The 25,411-nt window shown below is 45.8% G+C and overlaps 1 protein-coding gene across 5 annotated transcripts in view; it reads left to right on the top strand.

The window, feature by feature from the left end:
* The window catches only part of TNC (tenascin C), a 91,388-nt gene extending 88,223 nt beyond the window's left edge, over positions 1-3,165 (top strand). For all 5 annotated transcript variants that reach the window (XM_082470392.1, XM_082470395.1, XM_082470394.1 and 2 more), the window contains one exon: positions 2,442-3,165. In XM_082470392.1, coding sequence (XP_082326518.1) covers positions 2,442-2,552 — 111 coding nt within the window. In that variant the 3' untranslated portion in view covers positions 2,553-3,165. The remainder of the gene's footprint in view (positions 1-2,441) is intronic.
* Positions 3,166-25,411: the final 22,246 nt, after the last annotated feature.

The following is a 25,411-nucleotide window of genomic DNA, read 5'->3' on the forward strand; positions in this document are numbered from 1 at the left end:
CCACTGGTCAGGGAGACACCACACATAGCAAGCTTTCCTCACATTAAGTCTTTGTCTGAACCCCAGAAGGAAACAGGTGAAAGTGGAGGCCGTCTAGGTGAACCAGGGGTGATGCAGGCCCAGGGTGCTGCCTCCCCACCCTGGCCTAGAGGCACCTCCAGCACCCCAAGAACATCTCAGAGCAAAGACCACAGATTTTAAGTCCCTTCCTTTTCTGATTCCTAAGATCGAGGTCCAGAAAAAGGTGACTTCCCTGAGGTCACAGAGCAAAGCTGGAGGCAGAGCCAAATCTTCCAGCCCTCCAAATTTCCCTGCACCACACAGGATGCTGTGACACAATTTCTGCAATCATAGAAACGGATTTTTTAGATTCCCGGTGGAAATAAGTGAGCAAAACCAAATTCAACCACTACCTCACACTGAGTCCTGCCCGAACTAGCAGGTACCTGGAAAGTGGGCAAAGTCTAGTGGGCCCAGCTACTTAACCACGATGGTTCTTCTCAGCGGCCATCCCTGCTCCAGGGAGGAAGGATGGGTATTCACCCAGACCAATCACCCTGGGCTGGGCCTCAGCCAGTCTTACCCAGTCTGCACCCTGGGATCCCTTTGTAAAAAGGCAAAGGCACAAATCACACCAAACAGCCCCAGGAATTCTGATGGGTGGTCCCGGGGGGGATGCAGCCTCTCGTCATCTTGCTTATTTACACTTTCGTTGTTGGGTTTTTTTGTTTTTTGTTTTTTGTTTTTACCTGCTGCTCTCTGCTATTAATGATTTTGATACATGTGTTTATGTTGATTTAACAACCAGCAAATGATTGTCGTGACCTTAAATGTAGACCTTACCTTGACATAATTTCTGGCACTTTTCAAAGCATTCTCGCCTTGTCTCCCATGTGCATCACTTTTACTCTGCACGGGGACCAGGACGTGGCTTTTCATGCCTACTTTACAAAGGAGGGAAGACTTGAAGGACACCTCTGGACACCCGTCCTGTGTTTTCTCCATCTTATCATGTGGCCTCAATAACACATCCACTCTGAGAGCTACTGTATTGCCTTTATCTCCTTGTTCCCTAACACCAGTGTAACACAGAGTCCTTTGGGAGGGGGAGAAAAAGCTACATGCCAAAAGGAAACTTCTTTTTCCATCCAGTTTTGGAAGAAGGAGATGACATAAAAGGCCACAGAACAATTATGGGAGTTCAGTCCCAGCTCTGGCTCTGTGTGGCCTCTGTGAAGTCACTTTCCCTCTCTGCCTTCAGTCTCCACCATAGTACGAGGAGGGCTTGCTTCCAGCTCTGAACCTCTATCAGAGGGGAGAACGAGGGCAGAGGAAGGCAGCACAAGGACCAAGCTGAGTAATTAGAAACACATTTGCCCATAAAATGAGTCAGCTCTTCCCAAATCCCATCCCCCTGTCAGATACAGAGACTGTCCAATATCAGTCAATGCCAAAAAATTAGAATCAAACAAAACATCTATATTTTCCCTCCTTTCACCAGCCATTATCTTCTCTGTGGACATGTTCCCTCCCAGCCCTATGAAGCTTAAAGAGAAGAAGGGTCAGTGCGCAGGGTGGAGGCCTTATAGGAGAACTCTCTGAAGCTGACCCCCACCCCTAGTAGGACAAGGGGTCTGTGGGTTCCATGGGCAGATTCTACCATCTGTAGACTTTGCTAAAGAGTCAGACCTGGAACTAGGAGGCCCGGAAGCAAATATAGTCTTTTCTTGAGGAAAATCTTTGGCCAAAATTCCGAGAATATCTCTCCCTTCTTGAGATTGGGGAAGAATATTTACTGAGCACCTATGATGTTTCCAGCACTGTGGCAGCTCCTTTACCGGCTCATTTAATCTTCACAGCATCCTTCCAAGGTTAGCATTATTGGGCCTTAAGAAAAAAATAATGGAACTGAGGCCCAGAATGTTTTGATAACTTGTTCATTTATCTCTCAAGTAAGAGCACTAAGATTTAACCTTATATGTCAGGTTGCAAAACTCGTGTCCACGTATGCTCTTTGTGCCGTTCCACAGGAACCCCTATTAAAACACTCCATAGGAATCCTGCGAAGTACAGACACCCCTGCATATAGCTACTCAATTCTGTAAGCTCCAATCATGATCCGAATTCCTGCAGCACCTAATCCTAATGATGGCAAGTTTCATCAGCCACCACTTTATTTCAAGATGGCAGATCAAAGCTCAGTGCAAGCTCAGGTGACTTCTGCCTAAAGTAAAAAAACTGAGTCTGATTCAGCCAGCCCCTTTGAAAGTTTTCACTACACAGATCAATAAACAGCAAGAGACAAGAGACAGCTGTGAACTACCAAACGGTCAAGTTGAAACGGAACTCATCTTGTTCCGTCAACTCAACAGCAGTGGTCAGTGAACACCTTGCCTGATGGAAACCAATCTGAAGGTCTTGTCTTTTTCTCTTTTTCACAGGGTGTTAACTGGTTCCACTGGAAGGGCCACGAGTATTCAATCCAGTTTGCTGAGATGAAGCTGAGACCCAGCAACTTCCGAAACCTTGAAGGCAGGCGCAAACGGGCATAAATTCTGGGGACAACTGGGGGAGAGAAGAGTAGGGCCCAGAGAACGAAAATAATATTACCAAAGCATCAATGTGAGCAGTCAGACCATTAAGCCACACCTGGGCACCTGGCAGGAGCTAAAGTTGACCACGGATCACCCAGGCCGGCGGCAGCAGCGCTGGCCTCACCCACTCTGCGATGACTTCCTTCACACCAAAGACCACAGTGTCCAACAGGTTTCCATTTCATTGTTTGATTCAGCAAAAGTCTTCCAGTGACAGCATGACAATGATTTTCCTTCTCTTGGGTGGCTCTGGGAATGAGAGCGGGGTAGGCTGTACAGTGGTAGTTTGTTTTAGAGCCAGCTGTATTTTACACAAAGCTGTATAATTAATTATCATTATTTTTGTTAGCAGTGATTCAATGTGTGTCTTGAAGCCGTCCCTTTTTTTACATTTCAGAAAAGCAATACTGTTTCGATTTTAAGGATATGATTAATATTATTAATATAATAATGATGATGATGATGTAAACTAAGGATTTTTAAAGAGATCTTCCTTTCCAAAACACATCTGGAAAGTACCTGATTGTATTATTTTTTTTGTTTAATAAAAGCACAAGTACTTTTAAATTTGGCCACTGGTTTTCCTTTCATTGTCGAGCCTGAATTCCACCAAAGCCACCAAATTCCACCAATATGTTTGAGCAAAGGAGGGATGCTGGAAGGGAGAGGAAAGGAGGGATGATGGCCAAGCAGGAGGGGAAGAAGGAAAGGGAGACTACAGGCTGGGAGAGAGGAAAACATTTTTGAACAAAGCTGAATAAGTTTGGGAAAAGCTTATAACTTAAGATACAGCTTCCTGCTCAACACTTCCAAGACTAATAGTTTATCGTTTTAAAAGACACTTTTATACCCATTTTCTAATGCAGTCTCCTAAAAGTTCTATGACATAGATGAGGTGACAATTGTTATCAAGCAAGAGTTAAGGTCCCCAGAGGCAGACTGCCTGTGTTCAAACCTTGGCTCCACCATTCCTTAGCTCCCTAACCTCTCTGTGCCTCAGTTTTCTCATCAGAAAAGTGGGGCTACACGGACTTCTTAATTTCATAGCATTTTTGTGGAAAATAAATGATATCATCCCCATGAGGCCCTTCGCTTGGTGCCTGGCAGATATCAAGCGCTCATAAGCATGGGCTGTCGCTACTATCACTTGATATATGGTGGACTCGGGGGCGTCATAGGATGGAATGACTTGCCCGTGGCTATTTACCCAGTTAATAATAGAACTAGGATTTAAACTCAGGCCTTCTGGCCCCAGTGTTCTTTCTCTCCCCCAAGCCTCTGGTGAAAATCTCTCCTTCCCTGAGCGTACGTGTGCCGCGGTGCAGAATGAGGGGTGTGGGAAGCTACCTGAATCCTTCATCAGGCTCCTGCAACACCGAAATCTTAGAGAGAGAGTCTGTTAGGAATGTCTCCTTCTCCCCTGCTCAACGTCCCCCAAAAGGAAGAGAGCCTGGGTCGCCCAGTCTGGTCCGCCTACATCTAGTGATGGAGGGAACTCACTGCCCAGAAAAGCAGACCGGTTTGTACTCAGAGAATGTGAGTCAGGGCCGCACATTATACATTTGTCTGTTAAAACAAGGATGGTGGTGGGCGTTGCAATTCTCAGTTCATTCTCTTGGGGATTTTCAACAAATCGACTTATTTAATGAAAACGTTTGGGCTGATAGGCCTCACTCAAATGGAATGTGATGGCTCCGAAACGAGGATCAGAGGAATTTATGGCTCCAGCCAGATCCTTTGCTGCTGAGTTCATCTTGCTTTAATAAATGCTGTCATGTTATATACACAATTTGCTGTTCCAGATCATAAGACTTGTTGCCTACAATCCAGCCATAGCAACACTGGCCTTGCTGTGTAAACTCAAACAAACTGGCTCCCTGTAACAACCAAGCCTTAAGTGAGGGGCTTAACCCCCTACTGGCTGCTGACTTGGGAGCCCCCGAGCCCCAACTTAACCCCTCCCGAGAGAGAGAGATGTAACTAAGCTGGTAAGGTATTCCCCAGAAGCCACACAAGAATCGAAGTCTCTTGGTGAAGATGCCGCATCAAACAAGAGTCTTTAATCATGGCCTTCAGAAGATCGCAGACGCCTCCACATGGAGACTGGGTAGGCAGAAGGCCCGAGGCCATGGCATTCAAAATCACCACAGTGGGTTTCAGACTGTCTACACTCCACAAGTTCTGGTCAGAAGTGTGGGCTCGGTATTCCTCAAACACATCTTTCAGTGGCTGGCTCTGTGGCTTTGTTCAAGCACCCTCCTCCATCTTGAAAGGTCTTGTGAAATTCTACTCCCCCTCAAAGTCCAAGCCCACTTCCACCTCCATGAGGCACTCTGTAGCTCTTCACTGAAAGTGCGTTTCCAGGGTGTTTGGTCCCCCCTTTGCCCCTCCCCTATCCACTCTGCTCCCCTCTCCGTGCTCTGTATCCTTAAGACCACCCTTTATGAATTAGACCAATGGACTCCCATGCCCCCAGGCTTCCAGCGGGCAGCGCAGGGACACAGAAGGGAAGAGACTGATGGAGACGGAGCGGGGGTGAGTCGGGGAGCTCCTTTTCCAGCTCCACCTCTACAGCATCATGGCGGGCGGGCCATCATGGTGGGAGAGTTTCCCTCAGAGGAGTTACCGTGCCTGTCAATTGACTGTCTCCACACAACTGCTCCCCCCCCCAATTGCCCCTTCAGGCCAGGGGTGGTCTCTGCACATCAGCTGCTACTAGACCCGGGGAACCGTGCTGGCCTTTGTGGTTCTCCTCCAGCCTGCCCATCCCTTTGGAAATAAGCCCTCTAGTTAAACTTTTCTCAGGGACCCTGACGGGCATGCCCATTCTCGGGGATACCCAGGCACTAGGTACCACTGTTACAGTTGCCTGCTGGCCTTATCCCATTATTTCCGCTCATGCCTCTCTCCCTGTAGTGCACGGTGGTCATTTATTGGCTTCCCTGCATCCCAGCTCCTTTCTGGTTTTGGAGAATTTCCCATTGGGTGAGGGCCCTTCCTCCCACCATGGAAGCCACAAGGAAAAATACTCTTTCCTCTTCCCCATGGTAGCCGGGCTTGGGCACACAACTTGAGCTTGGCCCGCTGGATACCTGCGGAGGGACTTCTAAACTTCAGCAAGGAATGCAGACCAAAGAGCCTCTGAGGCTGCTTTCCCACACCCACCATCACAGCGTCTGCCCACACAGCCCCGTCCTTTGGAACTACAATCCATCCCACCTGCTCCCTTTCTCGGCTTGCCCCTCCCAAGCCTTTCTCCTTCCCACCGCACCTCGCCAACTCCAGAGTATCCAGGGGGCTCCCTGTGGGCTGTGCCGAGCGGCTCTCTTCTCCCAATATTCTCATTCCCCTTTTCATTTGAAAGTCAGTACTGAGTAACCCCCACGTGCCCAGCACTAAGTGAACAAACCTGCCCTCATGCAGCCTCCACGCCAGGGAGAGGATGGCAGTGTGAGTTATACGTTCACAGCAGACAAGCGGGTGTATAACTGCAGACTGAAGGCATGCTTTGGAAGCAAATACGAGACGCTAGGAGAACATCTAATGAGGATCTGACCAGGATAGCTTCCCTGAGGAACAACACATGAATTGGGATCTAAATGGTCGATAGGAGTTAACCAGTGAGCGAGGCAGGGGAGGCAGAGGGCAGAACATTTTTACAGGCCCTGAGGCTGCTAGCCTGCTCAGAAAGAAAGTCAGAGGCTCAGGAGAAAGAGAGGCTGCAGAGGCAACAGGAACCCTGTTCTGCAGGTTCTTTTGGTCCAGAATGAGGATTTTAATCTTTCTCCTAAATGCAATGGGAAGCAACTAAGGAATTTTGAGCAGAGAAGTATTACGCTCATGTCTGTTGTTTTTTTTTTTTAAATCTTTTTGAGAATGAAATAATGCCGTTTGCAGCAATATGGATGGACCTAGAGGTTATCATACTAAGTGAAGTAAACCAGACAGAGAAAGACAAATATCATATGATATCGCTTGTATGTGGAATCTAAACTAAATAAATAAATAAAGAGACAAATGAACTTATTTTCAAAACAGAAGGAGACTCACAGACATAGAAAACAAACTTATGGTTACAAAAGTGGAAAGGGGGGTGTGGAGGGAGGGATAAATTAGGAGGTTGGGATTATCATATACATTCTACTATATATAAAATGGGTAACCAACAAGGACCTACTGTATAGCACAGGGAACTCTACTCAATATTTTATAATAACCTATAAGGTAAAAGAAACTGAAAAAGAATATAAATGTAAACGGATGAATACAGGAATGAATCGCTGTGCTGTCCACCTGAAACTAACACAATATTGTAACTCAACTCTACTTCAATTAAAAAAAAAAAAACACCTTTTTGTTGCAATTTGTCTTTGGGCCGGGAGGTACAGATGGGAAAGAGCCGTAAGGAGGTCACCGCAGGAGTCCAGTTGAAAGGTGACTGAGTTTACATCTGTGGTCCTGGAGAAGCAGCATACAGCTCTGAGAGACGTTTAGAAGGTAAAACCCATAGGGCTTGAGGTCTCAGAGAGCTTCTCCATGTTTACACCCCATTTTTGAGCTGCTCTCAATTCCTACAGGAGATTTTCCCTGTCGTCTCAATTAAGCCAGACTAATTAGGGATGTGGGGAGCTGAAGTCAAGGCTCCATTAGCCTCCGGAACGGGGGGCGGCTACAGGGTGCCGAGGAGCACTAAGGCATTGCTCTTCAGAATTTGGGTAGGGTGAGCAGGAGAATCAGGGGGACCCTGGAGGTTACTGTGGCGATGCCAGGGGAAGCCATGGCTGGACACCAAGGGTGAAGGCGGTGCAGGGCCTGGCCTTGCAGGCTTTGCATCCTCTGAGCGCAGCTGAGAGCTGGAGATATTTAGGCCAGGAGACACCAGCGTTGCCCTTTAGAAAGCTCACTCCTGCACTAGAAAGGCATCTGCCTGTGCACCTGTGTCCTCCGGCCCATGGGGTGCTGTACTCCTCACACATGCGTCTTGCCAGGATTTGGGCTGGTGTGGTGTCTTAGTGGCCAGCACAGGGCTCACTCCCTCGTCCTCCTCCCTCCCCAGAGAGCCCTGCAAAAGAATTTAGAGCTTGGAAGGGAAGCAGGGAAAAGCTGTCCTCTTGAGAATCGCTCCAACCCCACCAAGACTGGAAAATAGATTTCAAGACGTTTCAGAAAGAAAACACACACACAGTCAAAAGTTTGCAGTTACAGGCAAAAAAGTTGCGTATCAGAGGGATGAGATGACTTCCCCAAGTTCACCAGCCCTGAAGTGCCAGAGCTGGGACTAAAACCTAGGTCGGCTGACCCCTCGGGCTGCAGCGCCTTGAGGAGCAGCCATCCATCCGCAGATCTGTTCCTGTATCCACTTTTCTGTTCAGCACACACGGAACACCTGCCATTTGCTGGTTCCCTCACAACACTCACAGTCTGCAAAGCTGATGTGATCATAGCAGCTTCTTTAAGTAATTGTGTTTGTAGTCAGAGCCAAGCTCGAATTCCAAGTTTTCCAATTACTGAATGATCTGGGTCTAGTCACTTAATTTTTCCGAGCATCCCTAAAAATGAGAATGAAGAGGACCTATGCTGATAAGAATCTGTGATGATTTAAAAGAGAATATGGGCAGCGCCTGGCCTTGAGAAAATGCCAGCGCAGATCTGTCTTTGACGTTGAAAGACCTTTGTCCAAAGCCGAGCATCTGGGCGAAATACTGAAGTCAACCAGCAGATGGCAGCCTACCCCGGCTTTAGGAGAGCACATCCTTGCGGATGTGTTGACGGAACGAGGGGCTCCCAGGCTCACAGACGCTTTCAGGAAAACACCTTCTCTACTGTCACTCTAATCCCTCTTTCGAGGAGGGGCTGACACCCAGCCCAGAGCAGCAGGGCATGGCAAGCACCTCTTCTGCTCTTTCCTCCCCCTCTGCTACACAAAGCCTCCTGTCAACAGCCACAAACCCTCTTGCTTATCACCTCTTACAAATGTACGCTGTGTGGGGAGGGGAGAGGAGCACAGGGTGGGGACAGGGAAGGAGGGTTTCCACGTATCCAGTCCCCACTCAGATTCTGCAAGGACCCCTGGCGAGGACCCGCCTTGCTCCACTGTATTGATGTCCCATCACCAATTCACTTTCACCTGTTAACCCCGATTGCTGCTTGTGAAGGCCAAGCTCACACATTTTCTCCTGTCCTATGGCTGTTCCTTTGGCTTGCCCCTTGCCCCGCAGCAACAAGACCTCTGTCCTCCTTCCCAATTGCTTCTCTCTGCAGACAGAGTGAGGCACGTCTAGAATTGGGGGCTAGCTCCTATTGCCGTTGGTCGCTGTTGTTTTACTTTCCCTTCACCTCTAAAGCCTGGTTTAGATGCCGATCCCTCCAGATTATCCTGAGCAGCTTGGACAGCACTGAAAATGAAGCCAAAGACCCTCTGTCCCCCCAGAGCCATCCTCCTGAAATGCTGAGTTGTGTCATGTCATTCCGCTGCTTAAAGGCCTCCAAAGCTCACCTTCCGGCTTAGAGCAAAGCCAAGGTGTCACAGTGGCCTTTGACGCCCCAAGTGATCTGTGCCCTGGTGCTTCCCTGACCTCAACCCCTCTCTCATGATGCGCTAACACACTGGCCTCCTGCCGTTCTCCAAACCCAGCAAGCACTCTCCCACTGCAGCCCCCTGGCCTGGGGCACTCCGCCACGCCAACCTCCCCCCCACGCATGGTTCACTTGTTCACGTTCTTCAGGTGTCCTCCCAGTGTCACCTTCTCAATGAGCCTTTCCCTCACCTCCTACATAACCACACACTTGCATACTCACATGTGCAAAAACACATGCACACATGCCCTCCCATCCCCAGCACTCTTCTTTATTTTTCTCCATAGCACATAATTTCACCGGACAGACAGACTACTGGTTTACTTAATTGCGTGTATGTTTTCCAGAAATCAAGCTCCGTGACAACAGGGACTTAAAATGCGTTTCCCCTCTGCTGTATCCCCACACCTAGAATGGAGCCTGCTCTGTTTTTCTCAATCATTACTTGTTTACGGAATACATGATCAGACCTGGGAGGAGAGGTCTATTAGCCTCACCTTATTTTTCTATTCAGTTCACTGAGTATTGACTTTGTTCCCAGATCATCATTGTAAGTGGAAACAAACAAACTCAGAAAAGAAGGGACTTCTCCAAAGTGGCCACGCAGTCAATATGGATTCACACGCTCAGTTCCCGTTCACCCACCTCATTGCCTCAACAGGGCAAAAGCTAATGGTGGGATTTAAAGAAACAGGAAAGCAATTGCTCTATCAAGAGCCCCAGACAGCAGCCTCTCCTAGGGAGGGACGGGCTATGGGCTGAGATTGTCTCACAGCCAAGGAGGGAGAAATCCAATAGGACATTTAGAGGAAAAAAACACCATAAGTATCAGTCATTTCAAAGACAGAGGCTAATACGTGGCCAGTGAAAATTACTTCTGCAGGGACTTTCCACACATGTGGGCTCTTGGAGAGCGTCCTCCAGTTTTGGACAGAGGTCCTACCACCCCACCACACAGAGAACCTTCATTTCTCAAGGACTGATGGGAAGTAAGCAAAAGCAGCTGACCGCGCAAGCCTTTTATTTGCAAGCGTTAACTTTGAAAGGTTACTAAAATAATAGAGAAAAAGAAAGAGAGAAAGGGAATTTTCCAGGTATGGTAGGAACATCACTAAACTGGATTCACCTAGTTGTGGGTTCAAAAGCTTCTCCAAAAAGTGCCTCTGTTTTCCGGTGCAAAATGAGGCCTGGATTATCCCCAGAGGCATTTAGCTTCTCCGTGTATATATTTCTCCACAATCAAGGTCTTCTAAGCAATTAGCAAAAGAGAGAGTAGATCAGGCCCCAGGTGTGCAAATGAAATCTGGGAGAGAGGGACATAGTAGACCCAGCTCAGTAGAGGCAGAAGACCACACTCCACCTGGGCACCTTTCAGGTGAGCATCAGAGTCAGGTATGAAAAGGCATCTATCTCCACCCAAAAGCCCAGTTCAGGGTAGCAAAGAGCTTCCAACTCAGTGCATCACAGGGTTAGCTTCAGAGTGGGCTACAAATTCCATGAGGGCATGGACTGTTCTGCTGTGTTCACATCCACAGGACATGGAGCTTGAACACAGTAGTTGCACAATTAATGTTTATTTATTAAGAAATCAATTTATAATAGTTGCCTGGAAGTTATTGGGAAGGACAGTGAGGTCACAACCAGGCCCATTCAAAAAGAAGGTTGCACTCAATTAATAGACGTTTCATTAATATATTTGTCATTCTTTGAACGGTGCATATTAGACAATCAGGATAGTGGGAAGACTAGAATCCCCAGCTCTTTAGAGAGAGAAAAATGGAATAATAAGCAGGTACATAACCTCTGTCTCAAAATCTCTGAAGGTCTGTCATGGAAAGGAAAGAGCAGACATTCTGTTAGGCGACAGAGGGAAGAACGAGGGTCCAATGGTTAAATCTACACGGCGACAAATGGCACTCAAATAAGAAAAGAAATTGTAGCGACCAAAGCCATCCAGAGAACAGGCAGTCACAGAAGCAGTGAGCCCCTGATACTGCAGGGATCCCAGGTCTTGGTAGTGGTTAGACATTAAACAGAGTGGTGTAAGGTCCCTTCCAGCCCCGAAATGGACTTACTCTGTACCTCTGGTTCAGTCAGTTGTTTCATACAAGGCATCCAGAATGTAGCTCTACTCCAGGCTTTCAGGCTCCATCCTGAGTCTGTAATACAACACGAGGAAGGGCTGTCAAGAAAGAGTTAAGACAGTGAAGTAAGTCAGAAAGAGAAAAACAAATATCGTATACTAACGCATATATGTGGAATCTAGAACAATGGTACAGATGAACCGGTTTGCAAGGCAGAAATAGAGACACAGATGTAGAGAACAAACGAATGGACACCAAGGGGGGAAAAGCAGCTGGTGGGGGGGGGGATGAATTGGGAGAGTGGGATTGACATATATACACTAATACATATAAAATAGATTACTAGTAAGAACCTGCTGTATAAAAACTAAATAAAATTGAAAAAAAGAAAGAAAGAGTTAAGACACTACGAAACACAGATGTTGCTCTTAAGAAGAAAGTGGCCGTCTGGGAAGACAGGAGAGGTGAAGGAAAACCAGACTGCTGCCTGTCTCTCTGCTCAGACAGAGCCCTTCCTCCGGGAGACAGCCTGGGGAGGAGCCATGTCTGCAAGCTGGCAACACCATGGACCTCCTAAGATTGCTGGGTTTAATTAGTTTCTCCGAAGCAAGCTCCTTACAGAAAAAGAAATATGCAGCCTCAGCCATGACTTATTGCCAGAGACTCTCACTGCCTTGCCTCCCTGGGCCAGGATTTGCTACAAGAGACTGCTCAAGGTCAAATTTCACTTTCTAGACTTCTCTTAGGAAATTATAGGAGGTTTGCTCAAAGACACAGTCTCCATAAAGGAGATCTTAAGTGTAAAACATATATAATATTATCATTCAGCTCCCTAACTCAGTCACCACTTCATCCTTTCTTCCCCACTTAAGCTAAATACCACGAGCATTCAAATGGAATTTAAATGGCTTCATGTACAGCATATAATACACGTTTTTAATACTAAGTCTTGAGATCGATCATAACAAGACCACTGGGCAAGGAGCTAGAAGAGTGCCTCTCCAACCGGATTGCAGGTGTGGAGAGGGCAGGAATCATTCCTTGGCAAACTCTGGCAAGGAAGATAGAGATATGCTCAACCAATGAATGATGGCTTCAAGCTCTGGCTCTGCTGCAGAACTAGCCGTGTGACCTTGGTTAAGTTCCATAACTTCTCTGAGCCACAAATGCTTTCATCTATAAATCAGAAATAATGGGCTTCCCTGGTGGCGCAGTGGTTGAGAATCTGCCTGCCAATGCAGGGGACACGGGTTCGAGCCCTGGTCTGGGAAGATCCCATGTGCCGCGGAGCGACTGGGCCCGTGAGCCACAATTGCTGAGACTGCGCGTCTGGAGCCTGTGCTCCGCAACAAGAGAGACCGCGATAGTGAGAGGCCCGCGCACCGCGATGAAGAGTGGCCCCCGCTTGCCACAACTAGAGAAAGCCCTCGCACAGAAATGAAGACCCAACACAGCCATAAATAAATAAATAAATAAATAAATAAATAAATAAATAAAATTTAAAAATAATAATAATAATAAAAAAAGCAAATAATTTTTAAAAAAATTTAAAAAGAAATAATAATAGCTACCTCGAATGATTACAACAAATGCAATGATGTGTTTGCAATAATGCGTATGCAGTAAAGTGTCCCAGAAAGCGTCTCGCGTAGACTTAGGGCTCAGCAAATGGTATCCTCCTCCTACTCCCTAGATCCACACCGCACACAGTGAGTGACCGGTGAACCTTTGCCTGGCTGATGTATAGACGGAGCTGATATGAATGCTTGCGGTTAATTTAGGAAGAGCAGACAGGTGAGTTCATGTGCCTTGGGTTCACGTAGCTGCTCCACGGAAGAGTTTGGGGCAGAGGGAGAGAAGGAAATCTAAAATTTAAGTATACCTCTGCTAACTGTGAGAGGCAGCTAACACTCATAATGTGTTTTTCGTCTACAGGATGATTTTTAATTTAGTGTTTCAGCTCCAAAAAGCCAAGTCCCTGGATCTGCCAGAGGATTCACATAAGAGTCACACATCTGACAGCTTTTCATTAGTAAAACTGGGTACACAGCCCCAGGAAATTCCATTCAGAGTCACTTATACTTAAAGGAACCACATAATAAATTCCTATTGTGTCTGGTCCGCCCTCCCTGCCCCCGCTGAGTTTATTTCTGCAAATGAATGTGTATCCGATGCTGTGATCAGGAGGAGAAACATATGTCATCCAGGATGTTCCCTCACTGCCTTAACTGCAAGGAAATTAAAGACAAATTCATTGGCCACTATTCCAGTCATCACAGCTCAGGTCTGGGGCATAAACTATTCCTTCTAGATCCTTCTAAGGGTCTCTGTTCTCTTTTTCATCCCAGTGATTTGATTTTGCTTCTGTTTAATCCATAAACCATCGCAAATCTTTCTGCAAAAAGGTAAGATAGATCTTTAAAATAGGAAAGTGCACACAGGTTCCCAGTGTGGGTTCCCCTAGTTTGAAAACAATATCTGATTTCTCTCCCTCAGAGTCACCATCTTTAAATGAGTGATGATACTACAAAATAATAACATCAAACACTTAAAACAGCTCCAGATATATGCCAAGTACTGTTATAAGTGCTTCCCATGTAGAAACTCATGTAGTTTTCACAAAAATCCTAGGAGGTAAAAAATGCCATTATGTCCATTATACAAAGGAGGAAACTGAGGCACAGAAAGGTGAGATAACTTCAAAACTACACTCTTGAGGAGGTGCTTTAGTTAATGCAATTAGGATTAAATGGAACACTTTAATTTAGAACCTCATGATCTGGGAACCATGAAGACAGCTGTGGATACAGTCGGGCTGCCCTCCGTATCCACGGTTCCACATCTGCAGCTCCAGCCAACCACAGATCCAATAGTACATATTTACCGAAAAATATCCGTGTATTCATGGACCCGCACAGTTCAAACTCGTGTTGTTCAAGGGTCAACTGGACACTGAATACACTGCAAAGGCTGGCAGTGGAGGCTGCCCACGCAGTACAGACACTGATTATACGGGTAAGGAATAAGTCTTTCCTCTACCACTCAAGTTGCACTCTCAGGAACTGCAGAACCTCACTGTACAAAGAGCAAAAGCCAAGAGGTTGTGTGCTGTAACCGAGTCAGGAGGGAAGAAGATGCACACACACAAGGGCATGAAACCTACTGTCTTCTCTGCCTACAAGGCAGACACGCCGTTCTGCAGGCTCTTCCTGACTTGATGCTTCTCCCCCAGTGTGGAGAACTGAGACAGGGTTCTCGAGGTCATTGTGATCCCCAGCTTCTGACCACAGTCTGTGACTCACACTGTATTCAGGCAAGCTGGTCCTGCTGAGCTGGTCTGTAGAGAAGTGGCTGCTGTCACCTGCGGCTCGGAAAACTATGGTCAGTGGAAGGCAGTGTCCTGCTGGTCTGCATTCCAGAGTCTCCAGAATTCTAGGGGTCGCTTCAGGCTGCTTCCCCTTTGGACCAAGACTCAAAAAGAGATTCTTTCCTGGTCTTAAAATCCCATCACCTTCAGGGTTTCAAAATGACCTACAGGATAGAAATGCACCTTCATTGAGGTGTGTACACAAGTTGTCACTTCTCCCAACCTTTAGTGACATCATTGGTGTGGCCACACTGAGGGAGAGAAAGCCAGAGACAGGAAAGTGCTCTTTAAATGACAAAGCAGGACCAGGAAGTGCATCTTGTCCATTCCCAAGAGACTCCTGCTAGCCTCACATTGTCTGCAGAGATAACACTGGACCTTCCTTCTGGTCTCCTCCTAAGTCCCCACTTCCTACTGCCTGGTTAGTTTCTGCTGGGTGCTTACCTTGCCTGCTGTGCCTGACTCCTCTGACATTTTCGACCCCAATGTCTGATCATCAACCAAAGTTTTAGCATTCCTTTGGCACCTGCTCCCTGGACCAGCATTGGCATTTGACCCCTAGTCTTCTGTAATGACCCCAACCCAAGCCTGGTGCAGGTCTTGTTTGAACCTATCCCAACACCCAGACACATGTAACGGCTGGTAGGTTTTAAGCTACACTGTCCGGGCTGCCAGAGAAGAGTCATGGCAAGAAAAATATTGGGATGGAGTAATCACAGGTAGGTGTCTACAGATAGGATGCCAGGAAAGCCCCTTTGGAGAAGGCGGCATTTGAACCTAGACCACTAGCGTGGGGGGAAGAGCGAAAGGCCCCGAGTGAGAAGCAGCCTGCAGCCTGCTGAGTATGGGTCCAGCAGACACTTCCTGTATCCGACATCGTCTCTGCCCTCAGTGTGGCTGCAGTGGACAGGTCATCCTTCAAGCACGTGCCTCTAAGTCTCTCCATCCTCTGCCTCAGGGCTTTCTTCAGAGCCTGGGAAGCCCACTCAGATCTAACTCAGGAACGTTTCCAAAGTGGGAGGTGGGACATCCCTGGGACCCCTCAACTAGTGAGGGATGGGAGGCCTGGATGAAGGCCCGGGCTCCTCTCCTTCCATGGGGCAACTCCGAGGCACGTTCCGCAGGCCTTCTCGCAGGAACTCCAGTGGGATGGAGCCATGGCTGCCCACGGCAAGAACTGCATACCAAAGCACACACTGGTCCTGCCCTCCTCCCTGCCTCACCCTGCCCACGCCCTCACTCCTGCATCCAAGCTCTTGTCTCAGGCTGTGCTTTAGGCCTGATAAGCTGAGGTGGAAGCTCATTGTGGCTATAGCGAGAAACAGGAGGGCTATATAAGACCAGGTCCGTGAGGTCAGTACGGGCCAAACCATGAACGGGCCATGGAGAAACTTTAGATTTTAGACTGCACTGTCCAGTGGTCAAGATGGTGGAGCCCAGCCTGGGAATCCAGCCCTTGGACCTTCAGGTGGCAGTGGTGGCCGGGGATCTGGCCTGACTGGATCTGGCCTCCGTGAAGCCCGCAAAGATTCAGGGAAGTGACTGGGAGAGGCAGGGAGGGGACACTGAGGCAAAAGTCCGCTTATTGAAATGGGGCCACCTGGGAAGCCGCAAGGTAACGTTCTGACTCAACCCTTATACAAGTGCCCAGAATTCATCTCTCTAGCACATTGGACATGGCATGAAAATAACCGCAGCTTTCCTGACTGCTGTCTCTTTTCAATCTGCTCAGCAGTTTTCATAATGAGCTCTTTCGTTCTCAAAACGACCGTGTAAGGCATTCTCCCTCTTGTATAGATGAGGAAAGTGAGCCCACGAAGCACTAGAACCAAGACTCGAACCAGACCTACTAGATTCCAAATTCCATGCTCTGGCCAACCAACTATGCTGCCAGGCTCCAGTGGTGCTGCAGCCCGGGTTCAATGTCAACCATTGACCCTGCGGCTATAAGCTTGATAGCTGCAGGTGGGAGGGGTTGGGAGAGGTGGGAACTGATTCCCAGTGTCAACACATACACACAGCACGTGTTCACCACACCACCTGGGGAGAGATGCTCCCTGTGCCTTAAATCACAGCGGCAGTGACCGTGTCCTAGGCGGTCACACTGCAGCTGTCTTTCCATCCTTGAGGAATGTTCCTCAGATTTGTCATCTACTTTTAGGGCCTTAAAGAAAAGGATTCCAGGTCGGGGTGGGCAGGCTGCTTAATTCTTTGTCACTTAGAGAAGAAACCACCGCCACGCTTATATCTGCAGGGCACACGCCCATTTATAAAACATATTCCAGGGTGTGAAGTCTCAGTGCTGAGCATGGGCAGAACAGGCCGCATGATTCCCACTCCTGAGAGGAGAAAACAGGATCAGAGACGCTGAGAGGCAGGACAGTGTGGTAGAAATGCCAGCCCCCGGCCATAGAGCGAGGAATGCCCGCTCTAGCCCAGGCTATGCCCCTGACTGGCCCTGACTCACAGCTCCCTACTCGCCTTGGACACTGACTTTGCAGGCTGCGGGTTGAAGAGGGAAGAGTCTGCAGATGGAAGGAGGCTGACTCCCCCAAACAAGCCCAGAGAGCAGAGATCAAACCCAAGAGCACTGGGCCGTGACGTGAGCAAGCAATCAATTGGTATAGTGCTCTGCCACAGAGTGTATGGGGTTGTCTGTTGCGGCAGTTAGCCAACCGTGGCCAGTACAGTCCCATGCAGCCAAGACGGCTTTCTCCTCTGACCTGAGTCCAGCGGATTCAGCATCTCCATCTGGTACTTACCAAGCTGGACTTCACTGAATGCGCGTTCCTTGGCTTCTGGGATGTTCGTTCCTGCCCCCAGTCCTTGCCCCATGCTCTTCTGCATTGCCCCTGAAATCAGTTAGACAGCAAAGCCATACCCCACCCAGCTCTCCTCCCTGTCAGAGAAGAGCCAAAAGCCAGATGAAAGGGCTCCAGACACAGGCACAGGAGACCTGGTACTGAACTTAGCTTGGCTTCCAATTCACTATGTCACTCTGAGCACGTTTCCTCGGCTCCTTGGTCTAGCTTTCCCATTATTATGAGAATTACAGGGTCAGCCTCACTGATAACAAAGCATCCTGCTCACATTTTAAAATCCTAAGTAGATCTCTCAAGGCCCAAGAGAGAAGGATGTAGGTTAATTAGTCAAAGCTGTGGGATAATTAATGAAGGTGATTTCCCCAGACTCTGAAGGAAAAAAGATTTCATTGAAGTGGAGAGAACTGTCGAGCTGATGTCATGTTTATGAAGGCAAAAGATCAGACCAGTTCCATATTAGCAAGTCCCAGTGTTGGAGAGGTAGCGGAAGAGAATGGAGAGGCCGCAGGCTGTGGATCTAGACAGACCTGGGTTCAAATCTTGCCTTCACGCCTAACTGACTGTGATGGCAGGAATTCACTTCACGTTTCTAAGCCTCTGTTTCATCACCTGTAAAACGGTATATCTCAGAAAGTCATGGTAATTAAATGAGCTAGTTTGAGTAACACATATTGTTAAGTCGTGGCAGGGACTTCCCTTTACTCTTATGCTAGGGTGAGGGAAGAAGCTAGTTTGGGAAAGCAGGGGGAGCATTTCATTCATTCGTGTATCTATTCACTTATCTCAACATTATGTGTCAGGAGCTGGCAATACAGAGATGAATAAAGCACAGACCCCAACCTCAAGGAATTCAGCTTCTAGGTGGAAAGACAGACACACACATAGGTTATTGATCCCCTAGTGTGAGAACTACTGCATACAAGTACAAGAAATACAGCAGTCCGCTTCTAGAAGCATGCCATAGAGAGATAAACATGGTGTCCATGAAAAACACAGACAGCGGTTCCCCCCTTATTTTCGGGGGATACATTCCAAGACCCCCAGTGCATGCCTAAAACCGTGGGTCATACCGAACTCTCTATATACTATGTCTTGTCCAGCATCATTACTCTTGCACTTTGGGGCCATAAGGGTGACTTGAACACAAGCACTGAGGTACCACAACAGTCAATCTGATAACTGAGACAGCTACTAAGTGACTAATGGGTAAGAAGCGCTGGACAAATGTATGATTCACATCCTGGTTGGGACGGAGCAGAACGGCATGAGATTTCATCAGAACAGCAAGCAATTTAAAACTTACAAATTGTTTATTTCTGGAATTTTTCCATTTAATAGTTTTTGGACTGTCATTGACCACAGGTAACTGAAAGCGCAGAAAGTGAAACCATGGAGAGCAAGACCACAGATAAAGGGGGACTACCATTCAGAGATGTCCACTGAAATCTGGCTATAAATTTAAAAATTAGGGGAAAAATACTAAATGCCTATCAACAGGAGAGTAAATAAAATGTAGCAGATGAATAGCTAGAATCATTAGCATGTAGTCTCACGAAGACTGAATGAAAAATGCAGTTATTGGATTATATATACAGTTGGGTACCACCTGATTAGATTTTAAAACACACACAAAATATTTTGTATTTTTCACGGATGTGTGCATTTGTATATATAAAGGTATTTTTCCAATGGACTAGAACACACATCAAACTCATGAACCTGGTTGCTTCTGGGGAAGGTAGGAAGAAAACGGGTCTGGGGATAATGGTCAAAGGGGACTGTAATTTCATCTGTAGTGTTTCACTCGTGTCTAAAAAACTAGAAACAAATATGACAAAGCCTTAGCATTTGTTAATCTGGATAGTGGTAATGTGCATGATATTATTCTTTATACCTTTCTATATTTTTTTTATTTCTCAAAATAAAAGTAATGAAGGCATAGCAATGCATTGTACAAAGAAGAAGGTTAGAAGCGCCCGTCCTTCAGTTAGCCTAAGCTGACCTTGGAGTGAATGTTAGAAGGCCATGGCCAGAGGGCGGGATCAAGGCTGGTAGGGGTCAGTCAGTGGTAGTGGAGGACCGTGGAGAGTTTTGGTGCATCACGTTAACACTTTCTGGAAGTCAGCAGAAAACTCTGAAGAAATGAAGACCTAGTTTTCACTCCTTACCACTTACTAATATAACAAGGTCACAAATGCAATCACACATCAACTTTGAAATGTATTACTTTCTCTAATGAATCTAGAGACCTAATCTTCATGCCAGTTAGCAGATAAAGTGTGGACTTTAAATTTTATATAATTTATACTTAACTTACGCCAATAATCTAAATAAACCCTTTAGAAACTTCTCAGTTTCTCTAGGAGAATAAGGTCCAATCTCTAAAGCGATGGTTTTCACCTGCCCCACCCCCACCCCCACCCCCCGCCTCCGCCCCACCACAACTCCTCTTCGAGATGGCACCTGGGTGTGGCTTACGGAACCTTAGGATGGAAGGGAAATGCTGGAGCCCTGAGGCACAAAGCCAGTTGGAGGCTGGTGTCAGAAGTAACAACCTTGACCTACCTAATTGCAGACTGACCTGCTAGTGCTTGCAGCTGAAGTCTGCAACAGGTGAAATTTGAGGTCTGCTGTGTTTCTCTCTCTTTCTCTCTCTGCTTGGGCAAAGTCTGGGTGTTCCCTGGCTTACTCAGCCCTGCCACTTCTACACCTTTCTGAGGTCTGGATGTGAGTCCATTTGACCTCAGACCAACTGGTTTGTTATCTCTGCAGCCTTCTCCACAGAACTACCTTGGTCTTGCTATGAAGGATCTTCTAACCAGTACCCCACCCCAGCACTCGGCTGTGCACAGCACATGGGAACCAAAGGCAACTTGAAAGGACTAAAGCTCTTGGCCTCACAGATGCTTCCCTGCCATGTTTACTTTTAGATAGCTGCCCTTACATTTGTATGATAACTTGTGAAGCAGTTCTGCCTGGCAGCTCCGTAACCACAGAGTGGAAATAAGAACCACCTTCTGTTCTAGATGTTTCCTTCATTTATCTAAACTACTTCTCTTTTCTTGGTCAAATGCCCACACAGGATGTTTCAATCCCCTCTCCTTCCCACCCAGTCTCCTTTCCATAAAAGCCTTAGCTGATGTGATGGTTGCTTTTATGAGTCAATTTGGCTAGGCCATGGTACCCAGATATTTGATGGAGCATGTCTGGATGTTGCTGTGGAGGTATTTTTTAGATGAGGTTAACATTTAAATCAATAGACTCTGAGTAAAGCAGATTGCCCTCCATAATGTGGGTGGGCCCCATCCGATCATTTGAAGGTCTTAAGGAAAAGACTCACCACCCCCTCAAGGAAGAGGGAGTTCTGCCAACAGTCTGCCTTCAGACTCAAGCTGCAACACCAACTGTTCCTTGGGTCTCCAGCTTACTGATCACCTTTTTTTTTCTCTAGTTTTCAAGGCTATGGTCTTACTAAGAAGACAAGTACCTGTAATCTGAGATAATGAACTTGAAGGAGGTAGGAGACTACAAGGAAACCATGGTTAAAGGAGAAACATGTGAATTTGCTATTACAAATTTTCATCGCTATTACACTATGTGACCTTGGACAAGTCATTTCACATCTCTGAGCTTCTATTAGTCTCACAAAGTTCCTCAACTAATCAAGATATTATCATCCTTAGTGTTAGTACTTGTTTTTGGAGGTTCTACCAAGCACCAGTCACAATGCAAAATTTAACTGGGATCCTGGGATTGTGAGTGTTGGATTGTGAGGTGGGGATCAGATGATGAAGTTGGCACTCACGGGTTACAGTTAGGGTTGTAAAGGCCAGATGTACGCAAGGTAAGTGTTAGATGACCAAGGCATGGCTGGATTATAAGATCCAGGTGGAGCGTAGAGCTGAGACCAGCACGTGGTCAGCTGTGATAGGACCAGTGATGTGGAAGCAGTGGGATCACAGCTGAGAGACAGAGAGTAACAATGGCTATTTCTTCCCACATCTCTTGTCCTAGAAGATGGGATCCTAGTAAGTTTGTCTTTGATCCAAAAAAAACCATCTGTGCTCGAGCCAGATTTACCTTCTGCCCTGCCAGGTAAGGAGCGAATGTTCTAGCAAATTCACCCATGGAGTCTGAGGATGGGAAATTCCCCTGGAAGCCCAGAATGAACCTGGGCCAAACTCTGGGCTTTTTCTGAGCAAACATTTTGAGAGAAACCAAAGTGATGATGATGTGGAAGAGCGACCGGGGCTGTCCCCTCTCACAGAAGCAAGGCTGATGAAAACACAGGGATTAGTACAGATGAATCATTGCCAGTCCTCTCCCTGAGAGCGTTTGCTAGTGGCAACCCAATAAATACCGGATCTCCGAAAGCGCTGACGAGTCACCCACTGGGCCTGGGACTTAGAGAGCTCGCTTCCGAAATTGGTGGGAGGAGAAAGCGGGAGTGGAGACATGGGGGCGTATCCCCCTTCCAGAATTCATGTTCTTCCTTTTGGTAAGATAATTTCCTACTCTTTCAGAAGTGTGGGTGATTCTAGAATCTAGATGAATGGTGCCTGCAATCCCAACCTTCCGTCCCTCCGGTGTGGGTGGGAATTCATGCTCCTCTATGACTTCTGCCCTTTGATGGCAAGAAGGAGTATGCTTGGAGGCAAGGGGGCATCTGCTCTGCTTTGGGTTATTAACAGTGAGGACAAACTAAAGGTCTTTAGAGCACGTCTCAGACAGAATCTAAGGTGAGCAGAGCTTTAAAAGAGGCAATGTTCCATTTGGTGTCTTGACTACAGTGGTGGATACACAAAGTGACATTCGTGGTAAAATGTAGAGAACAATACACATAATACACACATGCACAGAGGCAGAGGGAATGAGAAAAAGAGACAGAGACAGAGACAGAGAGAGAAGTACAAGTAAATTTGGGGAAATCTAAATAACATAGTGGGTTGTATCAATCTCAACATCCTGGTGTCAATATTCTATCATACCATAGTTTTGCAAAATATTACCATTGGGGGAAACTGGGTAAAGGATACACAGAATCTCTCCATACTATTTCCTTAAAAAAAAACAAGTTTATAGAGATATGATTCATGTAACATACAATTCACTCATGTAACGTGTACAGTTCAACAGCTTTTAGTATATTCACAGAGTTGTATATCCATCACCACAGTTTTAGAACATTTTAATTATCCCCAAAAAAGAAACCCTGCCTCTGTTATCTATCATTCTCCAACACCCCCATACCCCTAAGCCATAGGAAACTGCTTATCTACTTTTTGTCTCTATAGATTTGTCTGTTTTGGATATTTCATATAATTGAAATCATACAATAGGTGGTCCTTTGTGACTGGCTTCTTTCACTTAGCATTTATTGTAGCATGTATCAATATTTCATTTCTTTTTATTGATGAACAATATCCCATTGTATGGATATACCACATTTTATCATCTGTTCATTAGTTGATGGACATAGGGTTGTTTCCACTTTTCAGCTATTATGGATACTTTTACTATAAATACTCTATTAAATGTATACCTAGCAATGGAATTGCTGAATTATATGTTTACATCTAACCTTTTGACAAACTGCCAGACTGTTTTTCAAAACAGCTACACCATTTTACATTCCCATCAGCAGTGTGTGAAGGTTCAAGTTTCTCCATATCCTCACCAACACTTGTCATTTTCTCTCTCTTTTTATTATAATCATTCTAGTGGGTGTGAAATGGTATCTCACTGTAATTTTCATTTGTATTTCCCTAATGGCTAACGAGGTTGCCCATCTTTTCATGTGCTTATTGGGCATTGCATATTTTCTCTGGAGAAATGTCTTTTCAAATCTCTTGCCCACTTTTTGAGTTCTTCATATTATTATTATTGATCTCTGTATTATTTCTAACAATGGCATATGAATTTACAATCTACAAAATTAAATTTTTTGAAAGAAAGAATATTGGGGAAAATGGAAGGGTATTTAGGGGAAAAAAAAAGCAGCAAAGTTTCAACAAAGAGGATATACAGATGGTAATCAAGCACATAAAAGATGTTCAACATCATTAGCCATTAGGGAAAAGTAAATTAAAACTACAATGGTATATAACTACACACCTGTCAAATTGGCCAAAACAAAAATTAATGACAAAACCAAATGTTAGTGAAGATGCAGAGAAACTGGGTCACATACCTTGTTGGTGAGAGATGTAAAACAGCATAGGCACTCTGGAAAACAGTCTGGCAGTTTCTTGTAAAAAAAAACATGCAACTGCCTTAAAACCCAGTAATCACATTCTTGGGCATTTATTCCAGAGAAAGGAACATTTTTGTTCACGCAAAAACCTGTGCAAGGTTATTCACAGAAGCCTTATTTGTAATAGCTGAAAACTGAAAACAACCCATTCAAAAGCTGAATGGACAAAGCACAGAACACTAGTCAGTGGTAAGAGGAACAAACTATTGATACACTGAACGACTTGACTTGTGTGAATCTCCAGAGGATTAAGCTGAGTGAAAAAACAACCTCAAAAGGTTATATACTGTATAATGACATTTATGTAACATTTTTGAAATGGCAAAATTATAGAAATGGAGAACAGATTAGCGGTTGCCAGGAGTCAGGAATGGGATGGGGTGCAGGAGAGGGAGGTGGATGTGACTATAAAAGGGCAACACCAGGGGACAGACCCGTGGAAACGCTCTACATCTTGATTATATCAACGTCTGCACCCTGGTTGTGACATGGTGCTACAATTTTGTGAGATGTTACCAATGGGGAAAAGTGATAAATCCAGTAATACACCAGATCTCTTGGACTGGTCTACCTTATCTCTAATAGTAGTGAATCTACAACTATCTCAAAATAACAGTTTAATTAAAAAAAGAGAGAAAGGCAGTTCCTTCACAGATCTACTTACAGTTCTACCAGTTATTAATTGTGAGGTTTTTGGGCAAATTAACATTGTCAGTTTTTCCACCTGTAAAATGGGGATAATATCTACTCATGATGGTAGTAAGAATCAAATAAAAATAAAGGTGAAAAAAACTCGTAACTAACGAAGCATTACTACTACTACTACTGCTACTACTACTACCTCCGCTATTACTAGAATATTCTCTGTCCTCAGTATACATCCCTTAGTGGATGCCTCAATATCAGAAACGTCCACTCATCATTATCTGACTTCTCTGTTGATAATGTAGCCATTGTGAGAAAGGTACCAGAACACACTAATTCATACTCAGGCGGGAGTGATTGTGGTTGCCAACATGAAAGCATTCAGGTGCTTTGAAGGACTCAAGATTGGGAGGAAATGGCCAAGATCTAGGCACTCCTCAAGGCCTCTCAAAAAGGAGGAGCAGGAGAGAGCCACCCTGGAATCAGGTCACAAGTTTGATGGACTCTTAGGACCTGGAGGCTGGGACCTTTGACGTACCTGCCTGAAGATAAGTTTACTCTTAACCTTGTGGCCTGGGGAAGACCACTTCTCCTCCCTGCCTGCTAAGCAGGAATAACCATGCCTGCCTTACAAAGCTGGTCTGAGGACCACCCACGTGAGATCATTCAGTGTTTCCCAAACTTCAGTCATTCCTGCACCACCATCCTCATTTCTACCAAATTCACTTAACTCCAGAATTGTCAATTATTTACTGTTCTTTTTTTTTCATTAAATCAACCTTCCTGTTTACCCAACTACCCTTGTTTGTTAAAGAAAACAAAAACAGATGCATGTTTGTTCACATTTTAACATCTTTGAAAGCAGCATGCTTATACTCAATGGTGTATGATGGTCAATTAGCAGAATGATATTTCTTTCTTAATGGAATATACAATAATGATGTTTGTATAACCAGCAACATTTAGATTCTATTATATATGGAATGTCACTTCTTTAAGTAAAAAACTAGGTTGCTTATTAAAAATAGAAGGAACAATTTAAATGAATAGATTTTATTAAATTACGCTTT

Source organism: Balaenoptera physalus (assembly GCF_965194825.1).
Source record: "Balaenoptera physalus genome assembly, chromosome: 7".
Classification (NCBI taxonomy): Eukaryota; Metazoa; Chordata; class Mammalia; order Artiodactyla; family Balaenopteridae; genus Balaenoptera; species Balaenoptera physalus.